The following is a 25,296-nucleotide window of genomic DNA, read 5'->3' on the forward strand; positions in this document are numbered from 1 at the left end:
TATGTCAAAGCCGGGGGGAGAAAGTATAAATACAGCGGGCTCGGCGGCCGGCGCGGAGGCTGCGGGGGAAGAGCCCGGGGGGTGCGGGGCCGTGCCGTGCCGTGCCGGGATGGGGCGGCGGGCGCTGCTGGCCGGCCGGGCCCCGCTCCACCTGCTGCTGCTGTGCCACGCCTGGGCGCTGCCGCCGCCGCCCCCGCGGGACACGCAGCCCGTGCTGCCCGCCCGCCTGCCCGCGCCCCCGGGGCAGCTGGCCCTGCGCCTGGCCGCCTTCGGCCGCGCCGTGGTCCTGCGCCTCCGCCCCGACACCACGTTCCTGGCCCCCCGCCTCCGCCTCCAGCGCCTGGGCGGCCGCCGCCCGCCAACGCCGCCAACGCCGCCGCGCCGCGGCTGCTTCTACGCGGGCGCCGTCGAGGGCAGCCCCGACGCGCCCGCCGTGCTCAGCAGCTGCGGCGCGGGAGGGCTGCGAGCCGCCTTCCTGCTGGACGGGGCGGCCTACGAGCTGCAGCCGCTGGGGCCGGCCGCGCCCGGGCCGCCCTGGGGCCGCCTGCACCGCCTGAGGCGCCGCGCGGCCCCGCCGGGAGCGCGGCCCGCCAGCCCCGGCCCCGAGCCCGGGCCGCGCCGCAGGGCCCTGCGCTTCGTGTCGCAGGCCCGCTACGTGGAGACGCTGCTGGTGGCTGACGCGTCCATGGTGCGCTTCTACGGCGAGGACGTGGAGGTAAGGGCTGGGTGCCCGCCGTCCCCCTGGCCGCAGCCTTCTGTCCGTGCTTGTGCCGCTCCTGTCTCTCCATCCTCCCGTCCCGGCCGCCTCTCCGCCTCCTCCCGGCTCCGCTCCTGCGCTCCCACCGCCTGTCCGTAGCCTTCATCCCTCCGTCCTCCCTACACACGCATCCTTCATCCCGCTCTGCCTCTCCTCCTCCTCCAGCCCCTCCTGCCCTGCCCGCTGCCGTGTCCCCCCAGCCCCGGGACACCGGAGACAGCTTCGGGTGAGCGAGGAACCTCGGTCCCACCTTCCCTGGCTGTGTGGGGGCTGCCAATCCCCGGAGCAGCTCTGCGATGCTGATCTGTGGGGCTCACTGAGTGTTTGGGAGCCTTTCCCAGCCCCGTGAGCCTGGCTCTGCACGCACCGGTGCCTTTCCCAGAGCCAGCGAGCTGGCTCTGCACACCGGGCACCGCGATGTCCCTGCAGCCCCAAAGGTGTCCCCAAAGGTGCGGGACAGGGCGGGTCAGTGCCCTTGTGCTGCGAGGGAAGAGCCGCAGGAATGGCTTAATTCCCTTCCGAGTGGAGCCGGGGCCAGTAGTAAATGCAGCAGGGGCTGAGTAATGCACAATCCCTGCCCGGAGCCACCTGTTAGCGCTGAGCAGATGGATGAACAGCCCTTCCCCTCAGCCACCAGCGACTCTCACCCTCCCTGAACACTCTCTGCAGAGAGCCTGCCCCGACCAGGCTTTTGGGGAGACCCCAGGAGCACAGTCCGAGGTGCCTCAGCCCCCACGTCTCCCTCTCCGGGTCTGTCCATGTGCCTCGTTCATCAGCACCGGGTCATTTTTCAAAGCCAGCTCCCCACCCCTGCCCCGCAGGCGTGGCTGCTCCAAATTCAGCTCCGAATTCAGGTTTGCGCCATTGAAATGCTCTGAGGTCTTTGCACGGGATAATTGTGCATTGAAGTTGCTCATTCTCGGGCTGGGAGAAGAGTCCTTGGAGCTGGGGCTCAGCAGGGAGCAGCTGGGAAGCTGAAACCAGCTTTGGGAGCCTGGCTTTGCCACTTCTACCGGCTTTATCCTTCCCCTAGGGGCTTCTCTGCTCCTTAACAAAGCAGTGCTTTAATTGCAGCCCTGCTCAGGCTAGGCTGGACCTTGGTAAATGTTAAACCTTGGGGCTTCAGATGATTTCAGCTGCTCAGCATCACTCTGGTTTTGCTCTTTGCTTGGCAGGATCGGGTAGCAGAGGATCAGTGAGTGAAGGGTGATGCACTTGGAGGTACCCTGAGTGCTCACAGGGCTCAGAAAAGAGTTTGGAGTCAACTGAATTTTTAAGCAAGACTATAAATGGTGGTGGGAATTACTCACCCCACAGTGTGAGGTTGGTCTCTGATTCCCCAGGAGGGCAGAAAAAAATAATACAGTGAACCTTCAGCACCCAGCTGGGCACCTGATGGTTTGAAAGCAACACCCAAGGGTGTCTACATTGCTAGAAATAAAGTGATTTATTTGGACTGGGGGAAATCCTGATGATGCCCAGCTTGAGCTGGGGAAAAGGCAGCAGCCCTCTGGGTCAGTCTGTGAAGGCAGCAGGAGAGGAAATGGCATCTACCCATGAGCAAGGGGCTGGAACTCAGGCACCCTGCCTGGTTTGGATGCCCCAGCCCTGGGCTGGGTGATGTGTCTGCTTGGCTCCCGTTTCACCATCATTTCCTCAGCCCCTCGAGCAAGATCTTCACACCAGCTCTCAGGGAGGGGAAGGAAACCTTCAAAGATCTTGTTCTGGATGAATAGAGTAATAGCAAATTGAAATATTTGGGAGAAAACTTCCACCAGCTCTGGTGTAGCAGCTAAAAAAACAACAACCAGAAAACCACCTGCTGTGTTTCTGTGTCTTTTGTTCTCTGGAACAAGATTGCAAGGAGCAGCACAGCAATCTTGCTTCTGCCTAAATACCTTTCTTGTGGGGTGAAAAAAGCAGTGGCAAGTGCTGGTGAGATCTAGGAGAGATGCCCAAGGAGTAGAATTGTTGAGTCAGAACAAGCCATATTTATATAATGACTTTTCTTCCTGTAACCACACTTTAATTACCAAATATTTATAAAAGGTCACCAGCATTGTTTGTATTCCCAGTTATTTTCTTGCATAAGTTGTAACAGCTCGAGCAGAAGAGTCACCCCAAGATGCACTCAAGCGTGGAGAGTTATAATCAATGCCATGCTTGTGGTGGGAAAATGATTTATTTCCCATCAATTTCAGCTGTTCGTGATTTATTTCCCATCAATTTCAGCTTTATAACTCAGCTGTTAACCTAATTTAGACAATAGGAGCCTATTCTACCTTCATCAGTACTTTGATGTAAACCAGGAGGGAATGGTGAGGTGAGAGCAGAACTAGACCTGAAATTTGGGGGTTTAATCATTGTTTGGGCTTGATGGTTGGGGTGTTTGGGAGGGCATCAGCAGCAGGACAGTGCTGGGCAGTAAATCCTGGGGGATGTGGCAGGGTTCAACCTGCAGGGATGTCCTGCCTGGATACAGGAGCTTTTGCATTTTTCTTGCAGAGGATCCCAAGTGCTTGAAAACAAAGGCACTGTGAGCATTACTCACAGAGTGGAGTGGGGTTTTGAACGGGGAAACTGAGGCAGGGGACAGGGCTAACCCTGCCTGTGTGCAGGAGGGCTGAGCACCTGCAGCTGGGCTGAACTTGTGAGGCTGCTCTGCATGGCTGGGAGCATTTGCCAGGACACCTAAAGCACCAGGCAGCTCCAAAAGCCAGCTGCAGCCTCCCCAGCCAGTTGGCAGCCAGAGGGGATTCCTGTGGTGGGATTTCTCCAGTCTCTCGGGTGCAGATGAGACACATTTCCAAGCTTTCCTCTGCAAGCACAATGGCTGTGATCCCCTTTCCCTCCTCCCCTCCGAGTGAGGAATCTGTCCTTCCTACTCCCAGGGCTGGGAATCACTGGGGACCACAGCAGAATCAGATCAGTCTGGAAAAGCTGGGATTCTTTGCTGACTTCTGTGGCTTTTCCAGGCAGATTGATGAGGTTTTAGGAGTTCTGTACAAACCCTTCCCTTTCAGAGCAGACAGGAGTGCAGGGCATGGGGCATTGCCAGGGTCCTGCTGCCAGCTCTCCCCACATGGACTGGGGGTAAATCCTAAGCCAGGGTTCTCCCATTCCCACATGGACTGGGGGTAAATCCAAAACCAGGGCTCTCCCCATTCCCACATGGAGTGGGGGTAAATCCAAAACCAGAGCTCTCCCATATGGACTGGGGGTAAATCCAAAGCCAGGGCTCTCCCACAGGGACTGAAGGTAAATCCAAAGCCAGGGTTCTCCCATTCCCACATGGAGTGGGGGTAAATCCAAAACCAGAGCTCTCCCCATTCCCACATGGACTGGGGGTAAATCCAAAGCCAGGGCTCTCCCACAGGGACTGAAGGTAAATCCAAAGCCAGGGTTCTCCCATTCCCACAGGGACTGGGGGTAAATCCAAAACCAGGGCTCTCCCACATCCTCATGGACTGGGGGTAAATCCAAATCCAGGGCTCTCCCACATCCTCATGGACTGGGGGTAAATCCAAAACCAGGGCTCTCCCACATGGACTGGGGGTAAATCCAAAACCAGGGCTCTCCCACATGGACTGCACATAAATCCAAAGCCAGGGCTGTCCCCACTCCCACAGGGACTGGAGGTAAATCCAAAGCCAGGGCTCTCCCACATGGACTGCACATAAATCCAAAGCCAGGGCTCTCCCCACACCCACAGGGACTGGAGGTAAATCCAAAGCCACCCTGAAGCCCCAGGTCCCCCTGTGTCTGGCTCTTAGCCTTGCTTTAGGGTATTTTGCAGTGTGAGTGGGTAAATTCACTTAATCCATTGAGAAAAGAAGCCAGCTCCTCCTAAGCCCATCCCAAAGGCAACTGGAGTGGGATTAAAGGGAATGCAGCGTGATGCTGCCATCCACAAGCTTTCCTTCTGGGATTTGTCCCCTGAGGGTGACCCAGAGCTGCATCCTGAGTGGGGCAGGGGCTGGAGGAGCAGGCAGCCCCCCTAAATGTTCCTCTGGCTGGGGCACTCACCTCACACCAGGATATTCAACAGCTGCTGCACTTCAGGGCTGCACAATGAAATGTGCCGGCTCCCAGAGTGGAGCACTCCTGCTCTGGGATGCTCTTAGGATGGGAGAATAATAATTAAATAATAATAATTTAAAAATAATAATTAAAAATTCATTTACTCCATCTCTGCCTCTGCAGAGGTGGGGACAGTGTGGATGTGCCTCAGTTTCCCCTGCCCTGAACAAAGCTAATTGCTGCTTTTGTGGCTCAGCCCCAAATATCCAGCAAAGAGGGGAAGAGAAGGGAGGGAAAATCATGTGGCAAAGAGAGCAGGGATGGGCAGAGAGCTGGGCAGGCAGGAGGGCAGCCAGGCACAGCAGCAGGGTGGCAAGGTGTGCCCCTCTCCCCTGGCTTGCCTGCATTCCCTTGGGGGTAAATTCCCTTTTTGTGAGGGAATTCTGGGCCCACAGGAGGCTGGCAGGGCAGCCAGCACCCCTGGGCACCCCAGCCAGGCAGGGAGCTCCACATGGAGCCCCTGGGGGACAGGACAACCTGAGATGGTTTTACCAGCAGATTTTTAAAAGCTGGGCAGCCTTTCCATCCCTGGATTTGCTCCCTTCCATCTGCCTGTGCTCCAGAATCTCAGCTTTTCTTTCTTCTGCAGAAATGCTGGTTTTTAGGGAGAAAACAGCAAAAAACCCAACCAACAGACAATCCTACAGCCCCAGGCTGGGCTGAGCACTGCTCCCCACACCTTGGGGACAGCCAGGTTGTGCTGGGGTGTTCTGTGGGTGCTCCCTGCTGTCCCTCTGTCCTGGGTGGGTCCAGCAGCATTAAATCATTCTGTGCATAGCACAATAATAGTGTCTGTGTAAGACCAGTTTCACCTATCAAAATAATAATAATAATAATTAAAAATTAATGCCAGGCTTCAGCTTCTGAGTGGTTCCCATGAAAGGGAATGCAGGCAGAGTTTGCAAGAGCCTGCATCAGAAAACTCAGTCCTTCAATGGGGGTAAATCAACCACTTCAGCTGCCCTTGCTCTGATTTGTAGTTATTTTTCCCGTCCCTCTGCCTGTGCTGTTTGCTGCTGGAGGGCAGTGCCTGGCTCAGGGCAGGGCTCTCCCAGACACTGTGATGCTGTGGCAGGAGGACCTCAGAGCTGCTGTGTGGCAGACCAAAGTCATCCCTCCTCATTTTTAGGGGGAATTTGATGTTGAGAACAGAGGGAGCCCAGGATTGCAGCTGGGGGAAAAAGGGGAGGTTTGTTGGATATCACCTTCCACAGTGCAGTGAAGGGATGCTCCACAACCCTCTCTGGTTCACACTGGTGTCCTCTCCCCCAGAGCAGTACGAGGCTGATTTTGCAGCTGTGTTTACCAGACATCCTGCCAGATCTCCCAGGATGCTGATTGGAAATGGCAGGGAAGCTCCTTGTGCCTGCAGGGCTGCAGTGCCTGGCAAGAAGGCACAATCCAGGGTGTTTGCAGCCCTGGGCTCCTCAAACAATACCCAAAACTCTGCTCAGTGTGTTTGCAGCCCTGGGCTCCTCAAACCCAGCCCCAAAACACTGCCCAGGGTGTTTGCAGCCCTGGGCTCCTCAAACCCAGCCCAAACACTGCCCAGGGTGTTTGCAGCCCTGGACTCCTCAAACCCAGCCCAAACACTGCCCAGGGTGTTTGCAGCCCTGGACTCCTCAAACCCAGCCCAAACACTGCCCAGGGTGTTTGCAGCCCTGGGCTCCCCAAACCCAGCCCCAAACAGTGCCCAGGGTGTTTGCAGCCCTGAACTCCTCAAACCAAACCCAAAACTCTGCCCAGTGTGTTTGCAGCCCTGAGCTCAAACCAAACCCAAACATTGCTCAGTGTGTTTGCAGCCCTGGGCTCTCAAACCAAACCCAAAACTCTGCCCAGGGTGTTTGCAGCCCTGAGCTCCTCAAACCCAGCCCAAAACACTGCCCTGCACCTGATCCCAATCCCCACATCCTCAGCCTCAGTGCTGGGAAGGAAACCCTGGAGAAGGCAGCATTCCCTCCTGGGTGGATGGTCGGGCCAGAGCCGGTTTGCAAAGGCAGAGGGAGGATGGGACCAGCAGGATTCAGCCTGTTGTTGGCCAAAAGCACTCAGCTGGCCTCTCCTGAGCCCTGAGGATCCGTAATTTGCTTTTGGCCATGGCTTCAAGCCCTTGGCTAAGCCAAGGCAGTGCAGGTGGGTTGCTGCTCTCCCCAGAGCACTCAGGGTCCATCTGAAACCCAACCCATTCCTGCATGGGCCAGGGATGGGTATAAATAGACACCAGATGGTGGAACAAGTGGATTTGACCTTTTAATCTTCACTAAATAGCTGTTTGTTGGGTTTGCTTTCCATCTTCCCTTTCCAGACACAGGGAAGGTGGACAGATGTTTTCCAAGTCCCTGTGTTCCTTCTGCTGAAAGAGGTTTTTGGCTGGATGTGAGGATGTGAGGGCTGGTGTCCTGGGGGATTTGTGGTATGAACTGAGATCTCCCAGGTCAAATCCACTGCTATGGACAGAAACCTCTAATGGGTTAGAAAAGGACACAGATTTATTCCCTTGGAAATGAGGGATGATCCCAGGATGAGCAGCTCCAGCACAGAGCATCCTTCTAGATCTTCTGGGGCCTAATTTTAAGAAGGCTTTGTGATATTTTTAGCCAAGTTCCCAATGGACTTTCCCCACAGGGTGAACAATTCCCCCAAGTTTCATGGAATTGAAATTGAAGTTGAAGCCTTGTGGGGTTCTCTCCTCAATTTCTTGCCTCTGCAGTGACTTCTCTGTGACATGAGTTGCATGGATGTGAGTCATGGCGTGGAGATCTGGCCAGTCTAAATAAACCAGTCTATTCCCTGCTCCCAGCAGCCTTGCTGGGGCCTGCCCTTGGATAATGAGCTGGGGAGGACTTGGGATATGTCTTGTTGAAACAAAACATCTGTTTACGTGGAGCTGCTAGTGGAAGGATAAAATGTGGCAGAATAATTTAAAATAGCCACAAATGCCCTGGGCAAGTGGCTCTTGGTGCAGCAAATATGCTGTATCTCACTCAACATCTCCCTCATTTGCTAAGAAAACAGCATTTTGTGTCTCAGAAAATGGCATTGTCCTGGCAGTACCATGATGGATGAGCACACAGAGTCAGCTTTGCTGAGGAAATGTATTTTGGGTGAAACTTGGCTATCAGAGAGGGCTCCCACCGAGTCCTTCCACTTTAATTAGGCTCTGAATTGAGACTGCAGGGTGTAATTTGTCTGGGGAGGAGAGAAGCCACTTTCTCTTTCCCAATACCATGTTGTGTAATAGCTGCATTTTTTACTCCTGACTCGGGGCTGTGAGTGGTGCCAAGCAGAGGAGGAATTTTGATGCTCTGATAAGATGTTTACATCAGCCTAAACATCGCTGGCGCTTTTGACATATTAAGTAATCCCTGGTCATCACCAGGCAGGAGATGCTGCTGGGCAAAGTCTTGGCTGTCAAAGTGTTGTAGTCCCAGTTTGTTGCTGGGTTCAAACCCTGTGAGCAGCACAGGCAGAAGTTTTACTGGGTTGTTTTGCTGAGCAAGGTGTGTGTGAGTTGGTTCCTGCCCTGGGGCAGCGAGGGCAGGGTTAATGCTTTGGGAATATGCAGAGAACCTTCCAGAATGAGGTTTTCCCTGAGGAATTTCTTCCAGAGGGATTTCTAGGTGCAAAGAGTTCATGGGAGAGGAGATGCAGAGTAAGGAGGAGGGGATGCAGGGCTTGTCCACCAGCACAAGGTGTAAAGCATCACATACAGGCAAGGCAGCCCTGAGTCCATCAGCCCCTTCATAAATGAGGCTGATTCTTTCTTTTCAAACAAAACCAATCGCCCTGCAGCAGAGTTTTTACCCAGGCTCTGCCTGCCCATCTCTTCCCCCACAGAACCACATCCTGACCCTGATGTCCATGGCAGCTCGCATCTACAAGCATCCCAGCCTGAGGAACTCCATCAGCCTGGTGGTGGTGAAGGTGCTGGTGGTGGAGGAGGCAGCAGCAGGGCCCGAGGTGTCTGACAACGGGGGGCTCACCCTGCGCAACTTCTGCAGCTGGCAGCAAAGGTTCAACCCCCCGAGCGACCGGCACCCCGAGCACTACGACACCGCCATCCTCCTCACCAGACAGGTCAGCAGCCCAGCGCAGAAGGGAGAGGGCTCAGGGCATCCCTGGAGGGGGAGAAGGGGGTTGATTGTGGAGGTGGGTGCCCCACTGTGCAAAGAACGCGGCAAAGCAGTTTGGGGGGTGCCATTTGGGGTGCAGCCCTGTGGCAGGACAAGCTGACTGGTACTGAACATTAATCCAGTTATAAATAAGGAATCCAGCCCAGGGACATAAACCAGGCTCTGGGCTGACTGACAGAGGTCTCAATCAATAACAACTCTCCTAAAATACAAGCATTTGACTGGTTCAGAGTCTAGGGGGGTGTAGAGATTAGACCAATGGCTGTTTAGAGCCAGGAGCTTTGAATTGCCTGTAAGAGCAAGCCCAAACAATGGCCAATGAACAACCAAAGTCTGTCATGTGTTGCACCTCAGACGTGTGAACATCACATCATATCACAGACCTGTGACATTGTTCACAGGAGTCTGAGGATGAGGCAAGAGATGAGGATCTGACTCCGTGTTTCAGAAGGTTTGATTTATTATTTTATGATATATATTATATTAAAATATATTAAAAGAATAGAAGAAAGGATTTCATCAGAAGGCTGGCTAAGAATAAAAAAAGAAAGAATGATAACAAAGGATTGTGGCTCGGCTCTCTGTCTGAGCCAGCTGACTGTGATTGGCCATTAATTAGAAAGAACCACATGAGACCAATCACAGATGTACCTGTTGCATTCCACAGCAGCAGATAATCAATGTTTGCATTTTGTTCCTGAGGCCTCCGAGCTTCTCAGGAGGCAAAATCCTAAGGAAAGGATTTTAAATAAAAGATGTCTGTGACACAGACCAGCAGTGGGTTGCTCACAGAGATGTTGAACGTGGGGCTCCCTCCTCCTGCTGACCTCTCCCCCTGCCTGGCACTCACAGGATTTCTGTGGCCACCAAAGCTGTGACACGCTGGGCGTGGCGGACATCGGCACCATGTGCGACCGCAACAAGAGCTGCTCCGTGATCGAGGACGAGGGCCTGCAGGCAGCCTACACCCTGGCTCATGAACTGGGTAACACTGGCTCCCTTCCCAGGGGGAGCTCTGCTGCTTCCACTCCTGCTGCTGGGAGGGGTCGTGGCACTGCCCAGCACCAGCATCTCCTGGCTGGGGATCACCCACGGAGCCTTGGGGAGCTTCTGACACTGATAAAAGTTGTGTTGCACCAGGAGAAACACTAAGTGCCCAAATTGGTGTAAATTGGTGCATCTCTTCACTGGAAGGGTTGTTGAGCATTGGAAGGGGCTGCCCAGGGAGGTGGTGGAGTCCCCATCCCTGGAGTTGTTCAAGAAATGCCTGGAGCTGGCACTCAGTGCTCTGGGCTTGGTGAAAAGGTGGGGATCAGTCACAGGTTTGACTTGAGGGTCCTGGAGGTCTTTTCCAACCCCAGTGATTCCATGATTTCGCTGTTGTGATGAGCTCAGGCATGGGATCAAGCACGTCTCTGCCTTGGTTTGCCATTTCTGCACTGAGTAATTTTTGCCCAGAGAAGCTGAGGCTGCCCCATCCCTGGGAACATTCAAGGTCAGGTTGGACAGGGCATGGAGAAATCTGGTGTAGTGGAAGGTGTCCCTGTCCATGACAGGGACTGGAGCCTTAATTCCCTCCCATCCCAAACCATTCTGAGTTTATAAAAATTTGGGCTGCTTTGCCCTGCACACCTGTACCACCAAGACAGACCAAGCAGGTTTTTATTCCTTCTGACTTATGGAAGCAAATAGCTTTGGCAGACACAGGAGCTGCTTGATACTTACAGATGGTGCCCCACACCACCTGCTGAGGAGCAGGGGCTGGGCTGGGGAACTCAGCTGTGCCATCCCTGTGCTCCCCAGGCCACGTGCTCAGCATGCCCCACGACGACTCCAAGAACTGCGAGCGGCTCTTCGGGCCCCTGGGCGAGCACCACGTGATGGCCCCGCTCTTCATCCACCTCAACAAGAGCCAGCCCTGGTCCCCCTGCAGTGCCATGTACCTCACTGAGTTCCTGGATGGAGGCCATGGTAAGGCTCCAGTCTGTTGTATTTGTGGGGTTCCCAGGTGAAGGGAGGAATGATGAATCTGACTCCGTGTTCTTAGAAGGCCGATCTATTATTTTATGATACTAGATAATATTAAAGAATAAATATTAAAGAACTTCTACACCATACAGGGGTAGCTTCTGGCACTATACTATACTTTTACACTATACTAAAGAATACAGAAAGGATACTTAGAGAAGGCCAAAAGATAATAATGAAAATATAATAATGAAATATTATTATTATTATTATTATTAATAATAATACAAGGGTAGCTTCTAGCACTATACTATACTTTTACATTATACTAAAGAATACAGAAAGGATACTTACAGAAGGCTGAAAGATAATGAAAACTTGTGGCTCCTTCCAGAGCTTCAACAGAGCTTGGCCGTAATTGGTCAATGAGTGAAAACAACTCACACCAGAATCCAATGAAACAATGTCCAAACACATTCCAAAGCAGCAAAACACAGGAGAAGCAAATGAGATAATATTGTTTTCCTTTTTCTCTGAGGCTTCTCAGCTTCCCAGGAGAAGAATCCTGGGCAAAGAGATTTTTCCAGAAAATATGACAGTGACACCAGTCAGCTGCAGCATCTCTCCAAACAGCCTTTTCTTATCTCAGGCTCTTTCAATAACAACTCTCCTAAAATACAAGTATGTGACTAGTTCAGAGTCTAGGGGGTGTAGAGATTAGACCAAAGGCTGTTTAGAGCTGGGAGCTTTGAATTGCCTGTAAGAGCAAGCCCCAAATAATAAACCCGGCTGTTTGGCTGATGAACAGCCGAGGTCTGTCCTATGTTATGTCTCAGACCCGTGAACATCACAGAGCTGGGGGGGTGTGGGGTGAAGGGGGAGTCAAACCAGGCCGTGGGGAGAGGTGTGGGGTGCCCAGTCAGTGGCACCAAGGCCTGGGAGCTCCATCTGCAGCCTAACTGTGAGCCTTGCCCAGGTGACTGCCTGCTGGATGCCCCAGCCGAGCCCGTGTCCCTGCCTGCCGAGCTGCCCGGCCAGAGAGCCCTGTACAGCCTGGACCAGCAATGCCAGCAGATCTTCGGCAAGGACTTCCAGCACTGCCCCAACACCACGGAGGAGGACATTTGTGCCCAGCTGTGGTGCAGGACGGGCAGTGGGGAGCCCCTCTGCCACACCAAGAATGGCAGCTTGCCGTGGGCTGATGGAACGCCCTGCAAAGCCGAGGGGCTGTGCTGGGACGGGCGCTGTGTGCAGCAGGATGCCCTGAAACCCCAGGTAAGGACACAGGGAATGGTGGTGTCCAGCAGCAGGATGCCCTGAAACCCCAGGTAAGGGGACACAGAGAATGGTGGTGTCCAGCAGCAGGATGCCCTGAAACCCCAGGTAAGGTGCATCAAGGAATGGTGGTGTCCAGCAGCAGGATGCCCTGAAACCCCAGATAAGGAGACACCAGGGAATGGTGGTGTCCAGCAGCAGGATGCCCTGAAACCCCAGGTAAGGGCACACAGGGAATGGTGGTGTCCAGCAGCAGGATGCCCTGAAACCCCAGGTAAGGGCACACAGGGAATGGTGGTGTCCAGCAGCAGGATGCCCTGAAACCCCAGATAAGGAGACACCAGGGAATGGTGGTGTCCAGCAGCAGGATGCCCTGAAACCCCAGGTAAGGGCACACAGGGAATGGTGGTGTCCAGCAGCAGGATGCCCTGAAACCCCAGGTAAGGAGACACCAGGGAATGGTGGTGTCCAGCAGCAGGATGCCCTGAAACCCCAGATAAGGAGACACCAGGGAATGGTGGTGTCCAGCAGCAGGATGCCCTGAAACCCCAGGTAAGGAGACACCAGGTAATGGTGGTGTCCAGCAGCAGGATGCCCTGAAACCCCAGATAAGGAGACACCAGGGAATGGTGGTGTCCAGCAGCATGATGCTCTGAAACCCCAGGTAAGGGGACACCAGGGAATGGTGGTGTCCAGCAGCAGGATGCCCTGAAACCCCAGGTAAGGTGCACCAAGGAATGGTGGTGGTGTCCAGGTCCACTCCTGGCACCCACCAAATCCTCCCTCTCACTCCCCCCCACAGCTGGGCAGGGAGGGTTCATGAGTTGAGATAAATTACTCAGCAATCACCATCACAGGCAAAACAGGCTCAAGTTAGAGATGTTAATTGAATTTATTAGTAGCAAAATCATCATAATGACCTTAAAAGCACTTTTCCCCCACACCTCCCTCCTTCCCAGTTCTCCCTTCTGTCTCCAGTGGTGCAGGGATGCAAGGAATGGGGTCTGTGGTCAGCTCATCGTGGGTTGTTCTTGCTGCTGCTCAGGGAGAGGAGTCAGAGTCCTTCCCCTGCTCCAGTGTGGGGTCCCTCCCATGGGAGACAATTTTCCTTTAATTTCTCCATGAGTCCTTCCCATGGGCACGTTCTCCACAATCTGCTGCAACGTGGGTCACTCTTCCACAGGGTCAATCCTTCAGGACAGGCTGCTCCACTGTGGGTCTTCCATGGGCTCCCAAGTCCTTCCAGCATGGGTTCCTCTCTCCACAGGTCCTACACCAGCTCAGGTTTCCCACAGGGTCACAGCCTCTTTCAGGCCTCCCTGTGCTCTGGCCTGGGTTCCTCCATGGGCTGCAGGGGGATCTCTGCACCCCCATGCCCTCCATGGGCTGCAGGGGCAAAGCTGCCTTACCATGGTCTTCCCCACAGAATTTTGGGGAAATCTCAGCTCCAGTACCTGGAGGAATCCTTGCCTTTCCTCCTGCACTGCCCTGGGTATCTGCAGAGCTGTTCCTCTTACATTCTCACTCCTCTCTTCTCTGCCTAATAACATTTTTTTCTTCTTCTTAAATACATTATCCCCAAGGTCAAGACCACATCTGCTGGGCTCAGCCTTGGCCAGTGGTGGGTCCATCCTGGAGCTGGTGTTGGCTCTGCTGGACACAGCAGGAGCTTCTGGCAGCTGCTCACAGAAGCCACCCCTGGATCCCCCTCCACAAAGCCAGTACAGCTGGGCTGGGGCTTGACCCTTTGGGATTTCCAAATCTCTGACCCCACCCCTGCTGTCTCTTTGGTTTTGGATTGGGCTGATTTATTTCTGAATGTTTCTCCTTTGTTAATATTTATTACTGGCAAGTCCAGCTCATAGACAAAAGTCTGCTACTGAGCCGTGGGCTGGTCTGAACCAAAAAAAGCAGTGTGGATCTGCAATTAAATCATGACTTTTTGCCCTGCTGGGGAAATTAGCAGCAGTTTCAGAGTCAGTCAGCAAAGAACTCAAAGCCCAGCTTAACTTGAAGCATGTGAACAGACTGGTGGAAGTCAGTACTAACTTTGTGTGAATGCCAAAGTGCTTTTCTGGATCAGGGCTGGGGGAGATTGCAGCATTACTCCAGCCCTGAGCTCACCCTGGGAGGGAGCAGCTGGGCATGGGCAGGCTCAGGGCTGGGCTTAGCAGCTTCTTCTGTATTGGAATAATACCAATATAGCCAGATAGAGCATGCCTGGGCTTGTCTGGCCCTTGCTGCTTGACCAAGAGGTGGCAACTGTGGTGATTTCACCTCAGAGACACCTTTGGCCGGCTGGGTGTGTGGTGTTTCACCCCACAGACACTTTGGGCTGTGGGTGTGTGGTGTTTCACCCCACAGACACTTTTGGCCGGCTGGGTGTGTGGTGTTTCACCCCACAGACACTTTGGGCTGCCTGGGTGCTGCAGCTGGGCACATGGAGACAAGTCCAGGCCTGCAGGAGCTCAGGTTTGCCTTGGCAGAGAAGCTTTAAGGTGATGGTGAAGGAAAAGGAGTCAGTTCTGATGGAGGGTGTGACCATTTTCACAGGGGTCTGAGGATGAGGGAGGAGATGAGGATCTGACTCCATATTTCAGAATGCTTGATTTATTATTTTATGATATATATTATATTAAAATATACTAAAAGAATAGAAGAAAGGATTTCTTCAGAAGGCTAGCTAAGAATAAAAGAAGAATGGAATGATAACAAAGGATTGTGTCTTGGACAGAGAGTCTGAGCCAGCTCACTGTGATTGGCCATTAATTAGAAACAACCACATGAGACCAATCACAGATGCACCTGTTGCATTCCACAGCAGCAGATAATCATTGTTTACATTTTGTTCCTGAGGCCTCTCAGCTTCTCAGGAGGAAAAATCTTAAAGAAAGGATTTTTCATAAAATGTGTCTGTGACAGATGGTTTCGATCCAGAGCTTTATTCTGGCCCACAGGCCTCTGAATCCAGCAGTTCCTCCAACAGAACTCCCTGAGCCGGTGGTTGCTGCTCCTTTGAACCCTGGGGAGAGGGGCAGGGAAAGGGTAGGGAGCCACCAACCAGGGACAGGAGAGGAGGGACAAAGGGACAAATGGACCTGGATGGCCCAATATCCTTCAGGGTAGAGGGCATCTTTTGAATTCTGCCAATCACTTGACGCCCTTCTGACAGACAGTGCTGGGAGGAGTCAGGGTGGGGAAAGGAGAGGTGACTGACACACCTGGGAGGGAATCTGCAGGGAGGAAACTGAGGTACCTGAGGCAAACCCTTCCATCTCACCCCAACCGCGGTGCCCCTCGCAGGCGGCGCTGGACGGCGGCTGGGGCCCCTGGAGCGCGTGGGGCGCGTGCTCGCGGAGCTGCGGCGGAGGGATCCAGTTCTCGCACCGCCACTGCGACAGCCCCCGGCCCCGGCACGGCGGCAGCTACTGCCAGGGCCAGAGAGCCAAGTACCAGTCCTGCCACACCCAGGAGTGCCCGCCCGACGGTAAGGATGGCAGTGCCTCAGTGCCCGCTCAGCTCCCACCCCTGCTGCTCCAGAGCGCGCTACAGGGATTGCTCTGCTCGCCCTTGGATATTCATATCTGGGGGAGCAACAGCTTCCTGCTGGGGGCGGTGACCTGCTGTGAATGATGGAAGGAGTGTGGGATTCCTTCTTCATGATGCTCCTCCTTCATAACATTCCTCCTCACTGCATGCTCTCCCTGTCCTTAGCTCACTCCCACATCTCTGTGATGGCCAGGGACTGGAGTTCCTGCCAGCTTCCCATGGATTTTGGGCCATGTTTCACCTTTCCTTTCAGGGAAAAGCTTTCGGGAGCAGCAGTGCGAGAAGTACAACAGCTACAACTTCACTGACCTGGAAGGGAATCACTTGGAGTGGGTTCCCAAGTACGCCGGAGTGTCCCCCCGAGACAGATGCAAACTCTTCTGCCGAGCCCGAGGGAGGAGCGAATTCAAAGTCTTTGAGGCCAAAGTAAGATTTCTGGAGATGGGAATGTCTAAAGTAAGATTCCTGGTGATGGGAATCACCAAAGTAGAATTCCTGGAGATGGGAATATGTACAGATTCCTGGTGATGGGAATCACCAAAGATTCCTGGAGATGGGAATCACCAAAGTAAGATTCTTGGAGATGGGAATCTCCGTAGTAAGATTCCTTTAGATGGGAATCTCCGTAGTAAGATTCCTGGAGATGGAAGTCTCCAAAGATAGGTTCATGGTGATGGGAATCACCAAAGATTCCTTGAGATGGGAACCTCCAAAGATTCCTTTAGATGGGAATCACCAAAGTGAGATTCCTGGAGATGGGAATCACCAAAGATAGATTCCTGGTGATGAGAATCACCCAAGTAAGATTGCTGGAGATGGGAATTTCCAAAGTAAGACTTCTTGTGATGGGAATCTCCAGAGATCGATTCCTGGTGATGTAATCACCAAAGTTAAGATTCTGGGTGATGGGAATCTCCAAAGTGAGATTCCTGGAGATGGGAGTCTCCAAAGAAAGATTCCTGGAGATGGAATCACCAAAGTAAGATTCCTGGTGATGGGAATCACCAAAGTAAGATTCCTGTAGATGGGAATCACTCCTGTTCCCCATGTCAGAGCTCATGCCTGGTTCCTCCTGTGCACCCCCTTTCCCAGGTGATCGATGGCACGCTGTGTGGCCCAGAGACCCTCTCCATCTGTGTGCATGGGCAGTGCATCAAGGCTGGCTGTGACCACGTCATTGGCTCCTCCAAGAAGCTGGACAAGTGCGGGGTGTGCGGTGGCAATGGCTCCACGTGCAGGAAAATATCTGGCTCGCTCAACAGATCCAGGTGAGGCACCAGGGAGAGAGTTCTGCAGGGATGGGCTGGAACACCAGCATCCTCTCTCATCCCCCTTTTTCTATCACCAAAGTTGTAGGCTTGGAATATATTAGGCTTCAAGCCAGCATCCTCAGCTGGCTGGCATTGCAAGAGCCTGGTCTCCTCCCCAGACGCCTGGACTTAAACTCAGTTTATTTTGGGGGCAGAATTATGCAAGCCAAGTAGAGCTTATTTCCTATAATAATAACTGATGTGACAGGCTTGGTGCACCACTGCAAATAAATCTGCCCCAACGAGTTTACAAAACACATTTCACACCAGAGCACTGAGCTGATTGTGATATAAATGTTCAATAACCTTTTCCTGGGCTTGGGGGTGACTTTGAATGCTTGGACAAAGGCACTGGGGCAGTCACTTCCCTCACCCAACAGATTTGGGAATTCTGCTTTGCCAGAGAGCAGAATTTAAGGCTTTTGTTGGAAAACCATAACAAAAGCCCAACCATCCAGTTCCATGCAGTGAGGTGACTCACACAGTCAAATTAGATTTCCTAAATGGTTTCCTTCCAGGGAACAGCTGAAACGGGGCTTCCACTCTCCTATGAGTTGTTTGTGGTTGACTAAATGGAGATTAGCACAGGAGCTACAGCCAAGAAGAGATCCCATTAAGATCAGGGTGAGGGAGGCCAGGGTGACGGAGAGCAGAGTTTGACTCAAAGGCTTTTTTCCAAAATACTCTGAACCTAATTACTGACCGCAGCATCCACCATGGGGATCCGTGGAAAATGATCCTGTGCTGGCCCCACAGTGTGAGTCACAGTGCCGAGGGTTCAATGAAACCTTCCACGTGCTGTCCTGGGAGGCCTGGTGCTTTGGCTGGCTCTGCAGGAAAATATTTCCCTGGCATGGGAATGTCCTCTGTATCCTGCAATGGGATTACTTCTGCATTGTAGTGGTGACTGCAAAACCCTTCAAAAAGTGAGCTGAGAGTGCAGAGACTCCCTCCTCTTCTGTTGTTCTACATCTATAGCTGTATCTGTACCTACATCTATATTAACTCTGTATTATCTCTGTCAATAGGTGATGCCATCCTTCAGCATAACCAGTGACAGGCTTTCAACCCCAAACACTTCACCATTTCCAAATATAGGGAGCAAGGGGAATTTCCCACCTAGGCTGGTGATCACAGAGCTGTTCATTTGAATGCATCACTCATTTTCATACGAAATTCAGAGAAACCTTCCAGCTGAGCTCACATCTAGAACATCTGCAATATTTCTAACTCTTGAGTGCTCAGGGTTACACAGGGATGGCTTCAGAGCCAGGATCCCGAGTGTTGGGGAAGATGAAACAGAAGAGCCTTATCAATATGATTGTCTGGCAAAAGATTTTGAGAATATGGAAACTATAAGCGAGATTGAAATGAAAGCAAGCTTTGAGATCCCTCAGTTACTGAACAACTGGAAAACAATGGTGTGGCTGGCTGAAGGTGATCCCCTTTTGATGGAACAACACCCTCTGCTTGCAGACAGGCCCAAGGGTCAGAGCAGACCCTACAGCTTGGCAGAAGGGGCCCAAAGAGGAGTTTTTAGGGTTTAAAATGTAACACAGTATGGTAATGTAATGATTCTTATAGGCTGATGTAAATGCTGTAGGATTTGTATCTTGTACTAGATTGGTTGGTGAGAATCAGAATATTCAACACAGAAGAAGATTTATGGTATTGTAACAGGAACCTCGCTCTCTTACGCTCTTGCTCTCTTGCCCTTTTACTCTCTCACCCTCTCATCCTCTCTCCCCCTCTCTTCTCTCAGCCCTGCTCTGAGCTGTGGCTGGCAGCTCTCAGCAGGGCCCTGCACCCAGGCCCTCTGCAATAAACCCCAAGTTCCAGACCTGGCTGCAGAGATCTCTCATCTCCGTTCATCCCGACCATCCTACCCCTCTGATGCTCCTACACCTGCGTGCTGCTCCTTACATGAGTGTGTTTTTAGTAAATCTTGCAGGATAACCGTGTCCCTTTGCCCCGTGCAGGTACGGCTACAACGACATTGTCACCATCCCCGCCGGAGCCACCAACATCGACATCAAGCAGCGCAGCCACCGGGGGCTCCGGCACGACGGGAATTACCTGGCCCTGAAGACCCTTGAGGGCAAGTACCTGCTCAATGGAGACTTTGCCATCTCAGCCATGGAGCAGGACATCCTCATTAAGGGCACCATCCTCAAGTACAGCGGCTCCATGACCACTCTGGAGAGGCTGCAGAGCTTCCGACAGCTCCCCGAGCCCCTGACCGTGCAGCTGCTGACCATTGCCAGCGAGGTCTTCCCACCCAAAGTGAAGTACACCTTCTTCATCCCCAAGGACGTCCCTTTCAGCAAGCAGAAGGGCAAAGAGAAGAAGTCAGTCAATGTCATCCGGCCGATGCTGACCTCCCAGTGGGTGCTGGGGGACTGGTCCGAGTGCTCCAAGACGTGTGGCTCCGGCTGGCAGCGGCGCACGGTGGACTGCCGGGACGTGGAGGGTCAAACCTCGTCTGCCTGCAACAGATCGCTCAAGCCTGAGGACATCAAGCCCTGTGGAGACGTGCCCTGCCCTCTGTGGCGCCTGGGTCCCTGGTCCCCCTGCTCCCAGACGTGCGGCGAGGGCGTGCGGACGCGCAGCGCCTCCTGCATTGACTACGCGGGGAAAATCACCGCCCCCGAGAAATGCAGCTCGCCGGGACCGCCCCCGGCCACCAGCGCCTGCCTGCTGCGGCAGTGCTGAGCCACGGCGGGCTGCAGGAGCCCAGGGTGCCACACAGCACTGGGGCAGCACAGCCAGGGTGCCACCGGACTGGGGCAGCACAGCCAGGGTGCCATGGACTGGGGCAGGACAGCCAGGGTGCCACCATACTGGGGCAGGACAGCAGTGGTGCCATGGGCAAAGACAACACTGGGACAGGACAGCCAGGGTGCCACACAGCACTGGGGCAGGACAGCAGTGGTGCCATGGGCTCCTCCACACTGGGGCAGCACAGCCAGGGTGCCACCACACCAGGGCAGGACAGCCAGGGTGCCACCACACCAGGGCAGGACAGCCAGGGTGCCATGGGCAAACACAGCACTGGGACAGGACAGCCAGAGTGCCACGGGCTCCTCCACACTGGGGCAGGACAGCCAGGGTGCTATGGGCTAACACAGCACTGGGGCAGGAAAACCATGGTGCCCAGGGCTCCACCACACTGAGGCAGGACAGCCAGGGTGCCATGGCTAACACAGCACTGTGGCAGGACAGCAAAGGTGCCACGAGCAGCACCACACTGGGGCAGAACAGCCAGGGTGCCACGGGCTAACAGGACTGGGGCAGGACAGCAAAGGTGCCACAGGCAGCCCCACACCAGGGCAGAACAGCCAGGGTGCCACAGGCTCCATCACACTGGGGCAGGACAGCAAAGGTGACATGGGCTAACAGCACTGGGGCAGGACAGCAAAGGTGTCACAGGCTCCTCCACACTGGGGCAGGACAACCAGGGTGCTATGGGCTCCTCCACAGTGGGGTAGGACAGCCAGAGTGCCACAGTGCCACCACAGTGGGGTAGGACAGCCAGAGTGCCACAGTGCCACCACAGTGGGGTAGGACAGCCAGGGTGCCACGGGCTCCACCAAACCAGGGTAGGACAGCCAGGGTGCCACGGGCTCACTCTCCAGTGCTTCATCCCCACCACATTGATGTCTACCTCAGAGGGGAGAGTAACGGCAGCAAAACAGGGAGGAATCACTTCTTTTCCTTTCTTTCTTCCTTTCTGGCTGGCTGCTTGCAGGGAAGTTGTAACTTAAAGGGAAAAATAAGCAGATCTGTAGGGTGTTTCCAAAGAGCTGGATGTGGTTGCAGGTTGCTTTTGTAAAGTTTGCTGGGGTTTGGCACTGGAGAAAATGGGGAGCCTGGTTTTGCTGTCACCCCATCCCAGCTGCAGGTCAGGGAGGTCCAGGGTGGATGTCTTTGCTGATAAAACTGGGATCTCTTCACAAAAGGCATGGAATGGGTCACCATCCTTTCCCTGCAGCAGTGTGGGTGTCCTTGAGCATGAGGAGTGTTTTATCAGCTGTGGGTTTCACTTGGGAGATAAATAGCTTTTGTGAATGGGAGAAGGAGTAAGCTGAGAGCCAGATCCTGGCGTGAATCAGGCAGGAGGACAGGTGAGAGGTGCTTTCTGCTGGATTTATAATCTACAAGGTGACAAACCTCTTTCTCCAAACACCCCCAGCATCTGTGGTGATTCCTAGAGCTGGTACCCCACACCTCTGTTTCCCCAGCTGTAAAACCAAGGCTTAATTACACCTGATCTGTCTTATAGGGTCACTGTGAGGATTAATTAATTCCTAATTCTGCAGTGCTCTGACTCTGAGATGCCTGTTGTGATGCCCTCTGGAGCAGGCACTCTGGTGTGCCAGCATTTCCTTTCCCATCATTGTCCTTCAGTCCCCTGTGGGCCCATTTTTTCAGCTCTGCTGTAATTTTGGAGATAATTCACCAGCCTGGTGTGCAGCAGGGATGAGCCCAGGATCTGCAGATGGTGCCAGAGGTGACCAGTGCTGCTCTTCACCTCTGCTTTCCTGGGACATTTGAGAGTGCTCAGATGTGGTGCCAGCTCCAGCCTTGAGCAGTTCTCGGTGCAGGACCAAGCCTGGCGAGGCTGGAGCTGCTCTTTCCCAGTGGGGAGCAGCCCCAGCCCTCTCCCCAGCCCAGCTGCTGCCTGGCCCCAGCACAGATGGCTGTTCAGACCCTGAACTTTGCCCTTTCCAGAGCAATCCCTGGCCATGTGCTGGCAGCAGCCCGTGCCTGGGGAGCAGGGATGGAATTTGGAAAGATTTTGCTGTTGCTGGATGAGCAATTCAGTATCTCCAGGCTCCTCTCATACCCTGCCTTGGCTTCCTTTTTGGCAGCAAAATGTTGAATTTCCAGTGGGATCTGCCTTTTTCTCATAGGAAGGGGAGGAGGGCTGGAATTTTTGATGTTTCAGATTCCCCATTCACATTTATGGAGCAAATCCTTTTCCTTGTCCCTTTTGCCTGAGCGAGCCAAGCTCGTGTGAGACCCTGTCTGGCTGTCCAGACAGGTTTGGAATGGGATGGTGGGATGAGCTGCTCCTCTGAAGACAGAAACCTCAATATTCATCTGAAAACATGAAATATTCCTGTTTTATCTGCCATACATGATTTCTATCAAAACCACTACAGCCCAGGGTTGAGGGTATTGAGTGCTTGGTTCCTTTGTTTTTATTAGGAAAGGAAAAAAAACCTGAAGGCCAGCTGCAGCTGTTTGTGCTGTGGTACAGACCTACCTTTGGGCAATGTTCTACATCTGCTAATTAATCTCCAGGAATTTAAGTTCTAACAAATAGCTGGATGCTAAAGTCATGTAGCCTTGCAGGGTTATTTTCCTTTTTCCCCTCTGAGTCTGCAAGGGATTTAAACTCAAAGCCAGCATGTGTTTCCTCTCCAGTGTCAGCACCAGCATTTAGGATGGGTCAGGAACATCAGTCTGAGGCAGTGCCAAGGAAAATGTCTGTATTTATCACCCAGGATAATGTGTGCATGACAAGGGGTTTTTCCAGGCTTTTATAATCACTGTGTGGCTGCTTTTTGCTGGATGTAAAAACTCCTTTTTTAGGGCAAACCCTGCTGCTTTTCCAGCAAGAGGGAAGGTGGGGATCCCCCAGGAGGGGGGACCAGAGGCAGTGATGCTCTGTTGAGGTGTGGGTGATGCTAAGTGGAATTCCTGCCCCAGATTTCTGTAAAAACAAGTAGCCTTTACTCTGATTTAAGTCAAAGAGGTTTTATATATTAGGCTATATATATATGTATATATATATATATATGTTTCCCTTCAGTGAAGGATTGTAGCAATGTACTGAGCCTCTTGTGTTAGGTATTTATTACAAATTTCTGTTTGGTTTTGTACAGTAGCTGGAAAGGAGAAAAAAAAAAAAAAAAAGAAAGAAAAAAGAGATTTAAAAGACTGTGTTTTAACATGCTGCTCCCCACATCCCCTCTCTGGAAGCTGCAGGGAGCTCAGAGAAGGGATGTCTGCTCATTGTTTATCCACTCTGGTATCTGACTGGTGTTTCCCTCCTCCCTGGTGTACCCACCAAGCTGTGTAAGCATAACAAACCCAACCAAAATTAAGCTTTGGAATTCATCTTAAGGAGAGGGGGGAAAATACAATTTTCTGATTTTTAGCCTATTGTTTGTATTTGTTTTTAATTTTGAAAACAGTCTGTTTGTGGCTCTGCCTTTACCCCTCAATAAAGGACTTCCTGCCTTTTATCTCTTTGCATTTGTCTTTATTTGCACTTTTCTCAGGACTGTTATTATCTCCATCCCAGAGAGATTTCAAATCTCTCTTTTCCGTATCTTATTGATAATAAATGGTTCATTCAGTTTTAAGATGCTGAACCAAAATACTACATGAGAGAATAGACAAAACCCATGGAGCCAGAATTATTCTGCAGAAATTTGGAAGCAATTCCATTGTGCAGATGCCTTATGAGCATGTACCTCTTTTCTATACATACACAGTATATCTTTCTGTATATATTATATACTTGTATTATTATAGATAATATATTATACTATTATATATAATATATATTATATATTATATAATATATATTATATATTATAGTATATAATATATACTATATTATACTATATTATAGACAGTATACTATATTATACTATAGTATATATAATATAATATAATATAATATATAATATAATATAATATAATATAATATAGTATAATATATATTATAGATATAATAAATTATTATTACTACTACTACTACTACTACTACTAATAATAATAATAATAATAATAATAATAATAATAATAATAATAATAATAATAATAATAATAATAATAATAATAATAATAATAATGGAGAGCCATAACATATGAACCATAAATCATATATATAATATACATAAACCATTATAGAACCATATAATATATTGTGTATATGATGTATATATACATCATATATATTTATGTAGGCATAATATATATTATACACAGAACTCTAACTGTATTATATATATCTATATATACATCATCTATTAGATATACACATGTATATAAATACATAGAATTCTATGATATATATATTAATATATTCTTTATATATTTTCTACTCAGAATCTTATTAATCCATTATAATATATTTATTATATATATATAATATGTTACATTATACATTATATTATATATATTATATATAATATATACACATATATACATAAAATATACATATATACTGTCATCAAATTTTATAACTATATTACAGTATGTAATAGATAATTATAATTAGTTATATTCTAGGTAATATATATATATACATGATGGGTATATATTATACATAAGAAATATATATTGTATACACACAATGTAGACATAATACATTCACATTATATGTATAGATAGATAGATAGAGAATATAAATCTGTTCATACATATAGATAATTCTGCTCTCTACTAGGACAGACAGCCTAAACAGGATTTAACCAGAGGGGAAATATTGATATAGATATAGATGTAGATATAGATTAGATATAGATATAGATATATACTTCTGCTCTTTACTAGGACAGACAGCCTGAACAGGACTTAACCAGAGGGGATTCTGACTCCTTCACTTTACTGTGGGATAACCAGAGGCAGTGGAATTTGCTGCTCTCTGGATGTGTAGCTCTCCAAAACACTGGAGGGCTACATTTAGTTTATGCCAATGGGAATTTTGGAGCCACCTCGTTAGAATATACCTGGGTTCATTGCAGGGGAATCTTGGATACCTGCCAGATGTGCTGGGTGAAGGCCCACCCTGATGTCTGCTTCATTTTCTATATATTTATTATTATATTATATTATATTATATTATATTATATTATATTATATTATATTATATTATATTATATTATATTATATTTAATATTATATTATATTACATTACATTACATTACATTACGTTACATTATTATAATATAGTATATTATAGTATTGTAGTATTGTAGTATAGTATATTTATATCATATCATATTATATTGTATATTATATTTATATTCACAGTTAGTATTATTTCTATTATAACCATTACATTATGCCATTATTATAATATGCAATACATATACATTATACATTATTGCAATATATTATACATTAGATAATATATATTATGCATATATACAATATATATTGTAATAGACATTAGATAATATATATTATGCATATATATAATATA

General features: G+C 50.6%; 1 protein-coding gene across 1 annotated transcript; it reads left to right on the forward strand.

The window, feature by feature from the left end:
• The first annotated feature begins 109 nt into the window (after positions 1-109).
• ADAMTS8 (ADAM metallopeptidase with thrombospondin type 1 motif 8) lies at positions 110-23,326 on the forward strand. Its single transcript, XM_063178251.1, has 9 exons — positions 110-715; positions 8,675-8,914; positions 9,823-9,955; positions 10,774-10,941; positions 11,915-12,213; positions 15,517-15,700; positions 16,016-16,188; positions 16,855-17,030; positions 19,052-23,326. The coding sequence occupies exons 1-9, from the start codon at positions 110-112 to the stop codon at positions 19,782-19,784; spliced, it is 2,712 nt and encodes a 903-aa protein (XP_063034321.1). The 3' UTR covers positions 19,785-23,326.
• Positions 23,327-25,296: the final 1,970 nt, after the last annotated feature.

The sequence above is a fragment of the Melospiza melodia genome, chromosome 29 (genome assembly GCF_035770615.1).
Source record: "Melospiza melodia melodia isolate bMelMel2 chromosome 29, bMelMel2.pri, whole genome shotgun sequence".
NCBI classification, from domain to species: Eukaryota; Metazoa; Chordata; class Aves; order Passeriformes; family Passerellidae; genus Melospiza; species Melospiza melodia.

Bases quoted from the DNA above. Each gene is read 5' to 3' on its own strand.
- ADAMTS8 (XM_063178251.1), top strand. From the start codon at position 110: ATGGGGCGGCGGGCGCTGCTGGCCGGCCGGGCCCCGCTCCACCTGCTG. The intron at 10,942-11,914 runs GTAAGGCTCCAG...AGCCTTGCCCAG, and splicing joins GTTCCTGGATGGAGGCCATG to GTGACTGCCTGCTGGATGCC. The intron at 15,701-16,015 runs GTAAGGATGGCA...CTTTCCTTTCAG, and splicing joins CCAGGAGTGCCCGCCCGACG to GGAAAAGCTTTCGGGAGCAG.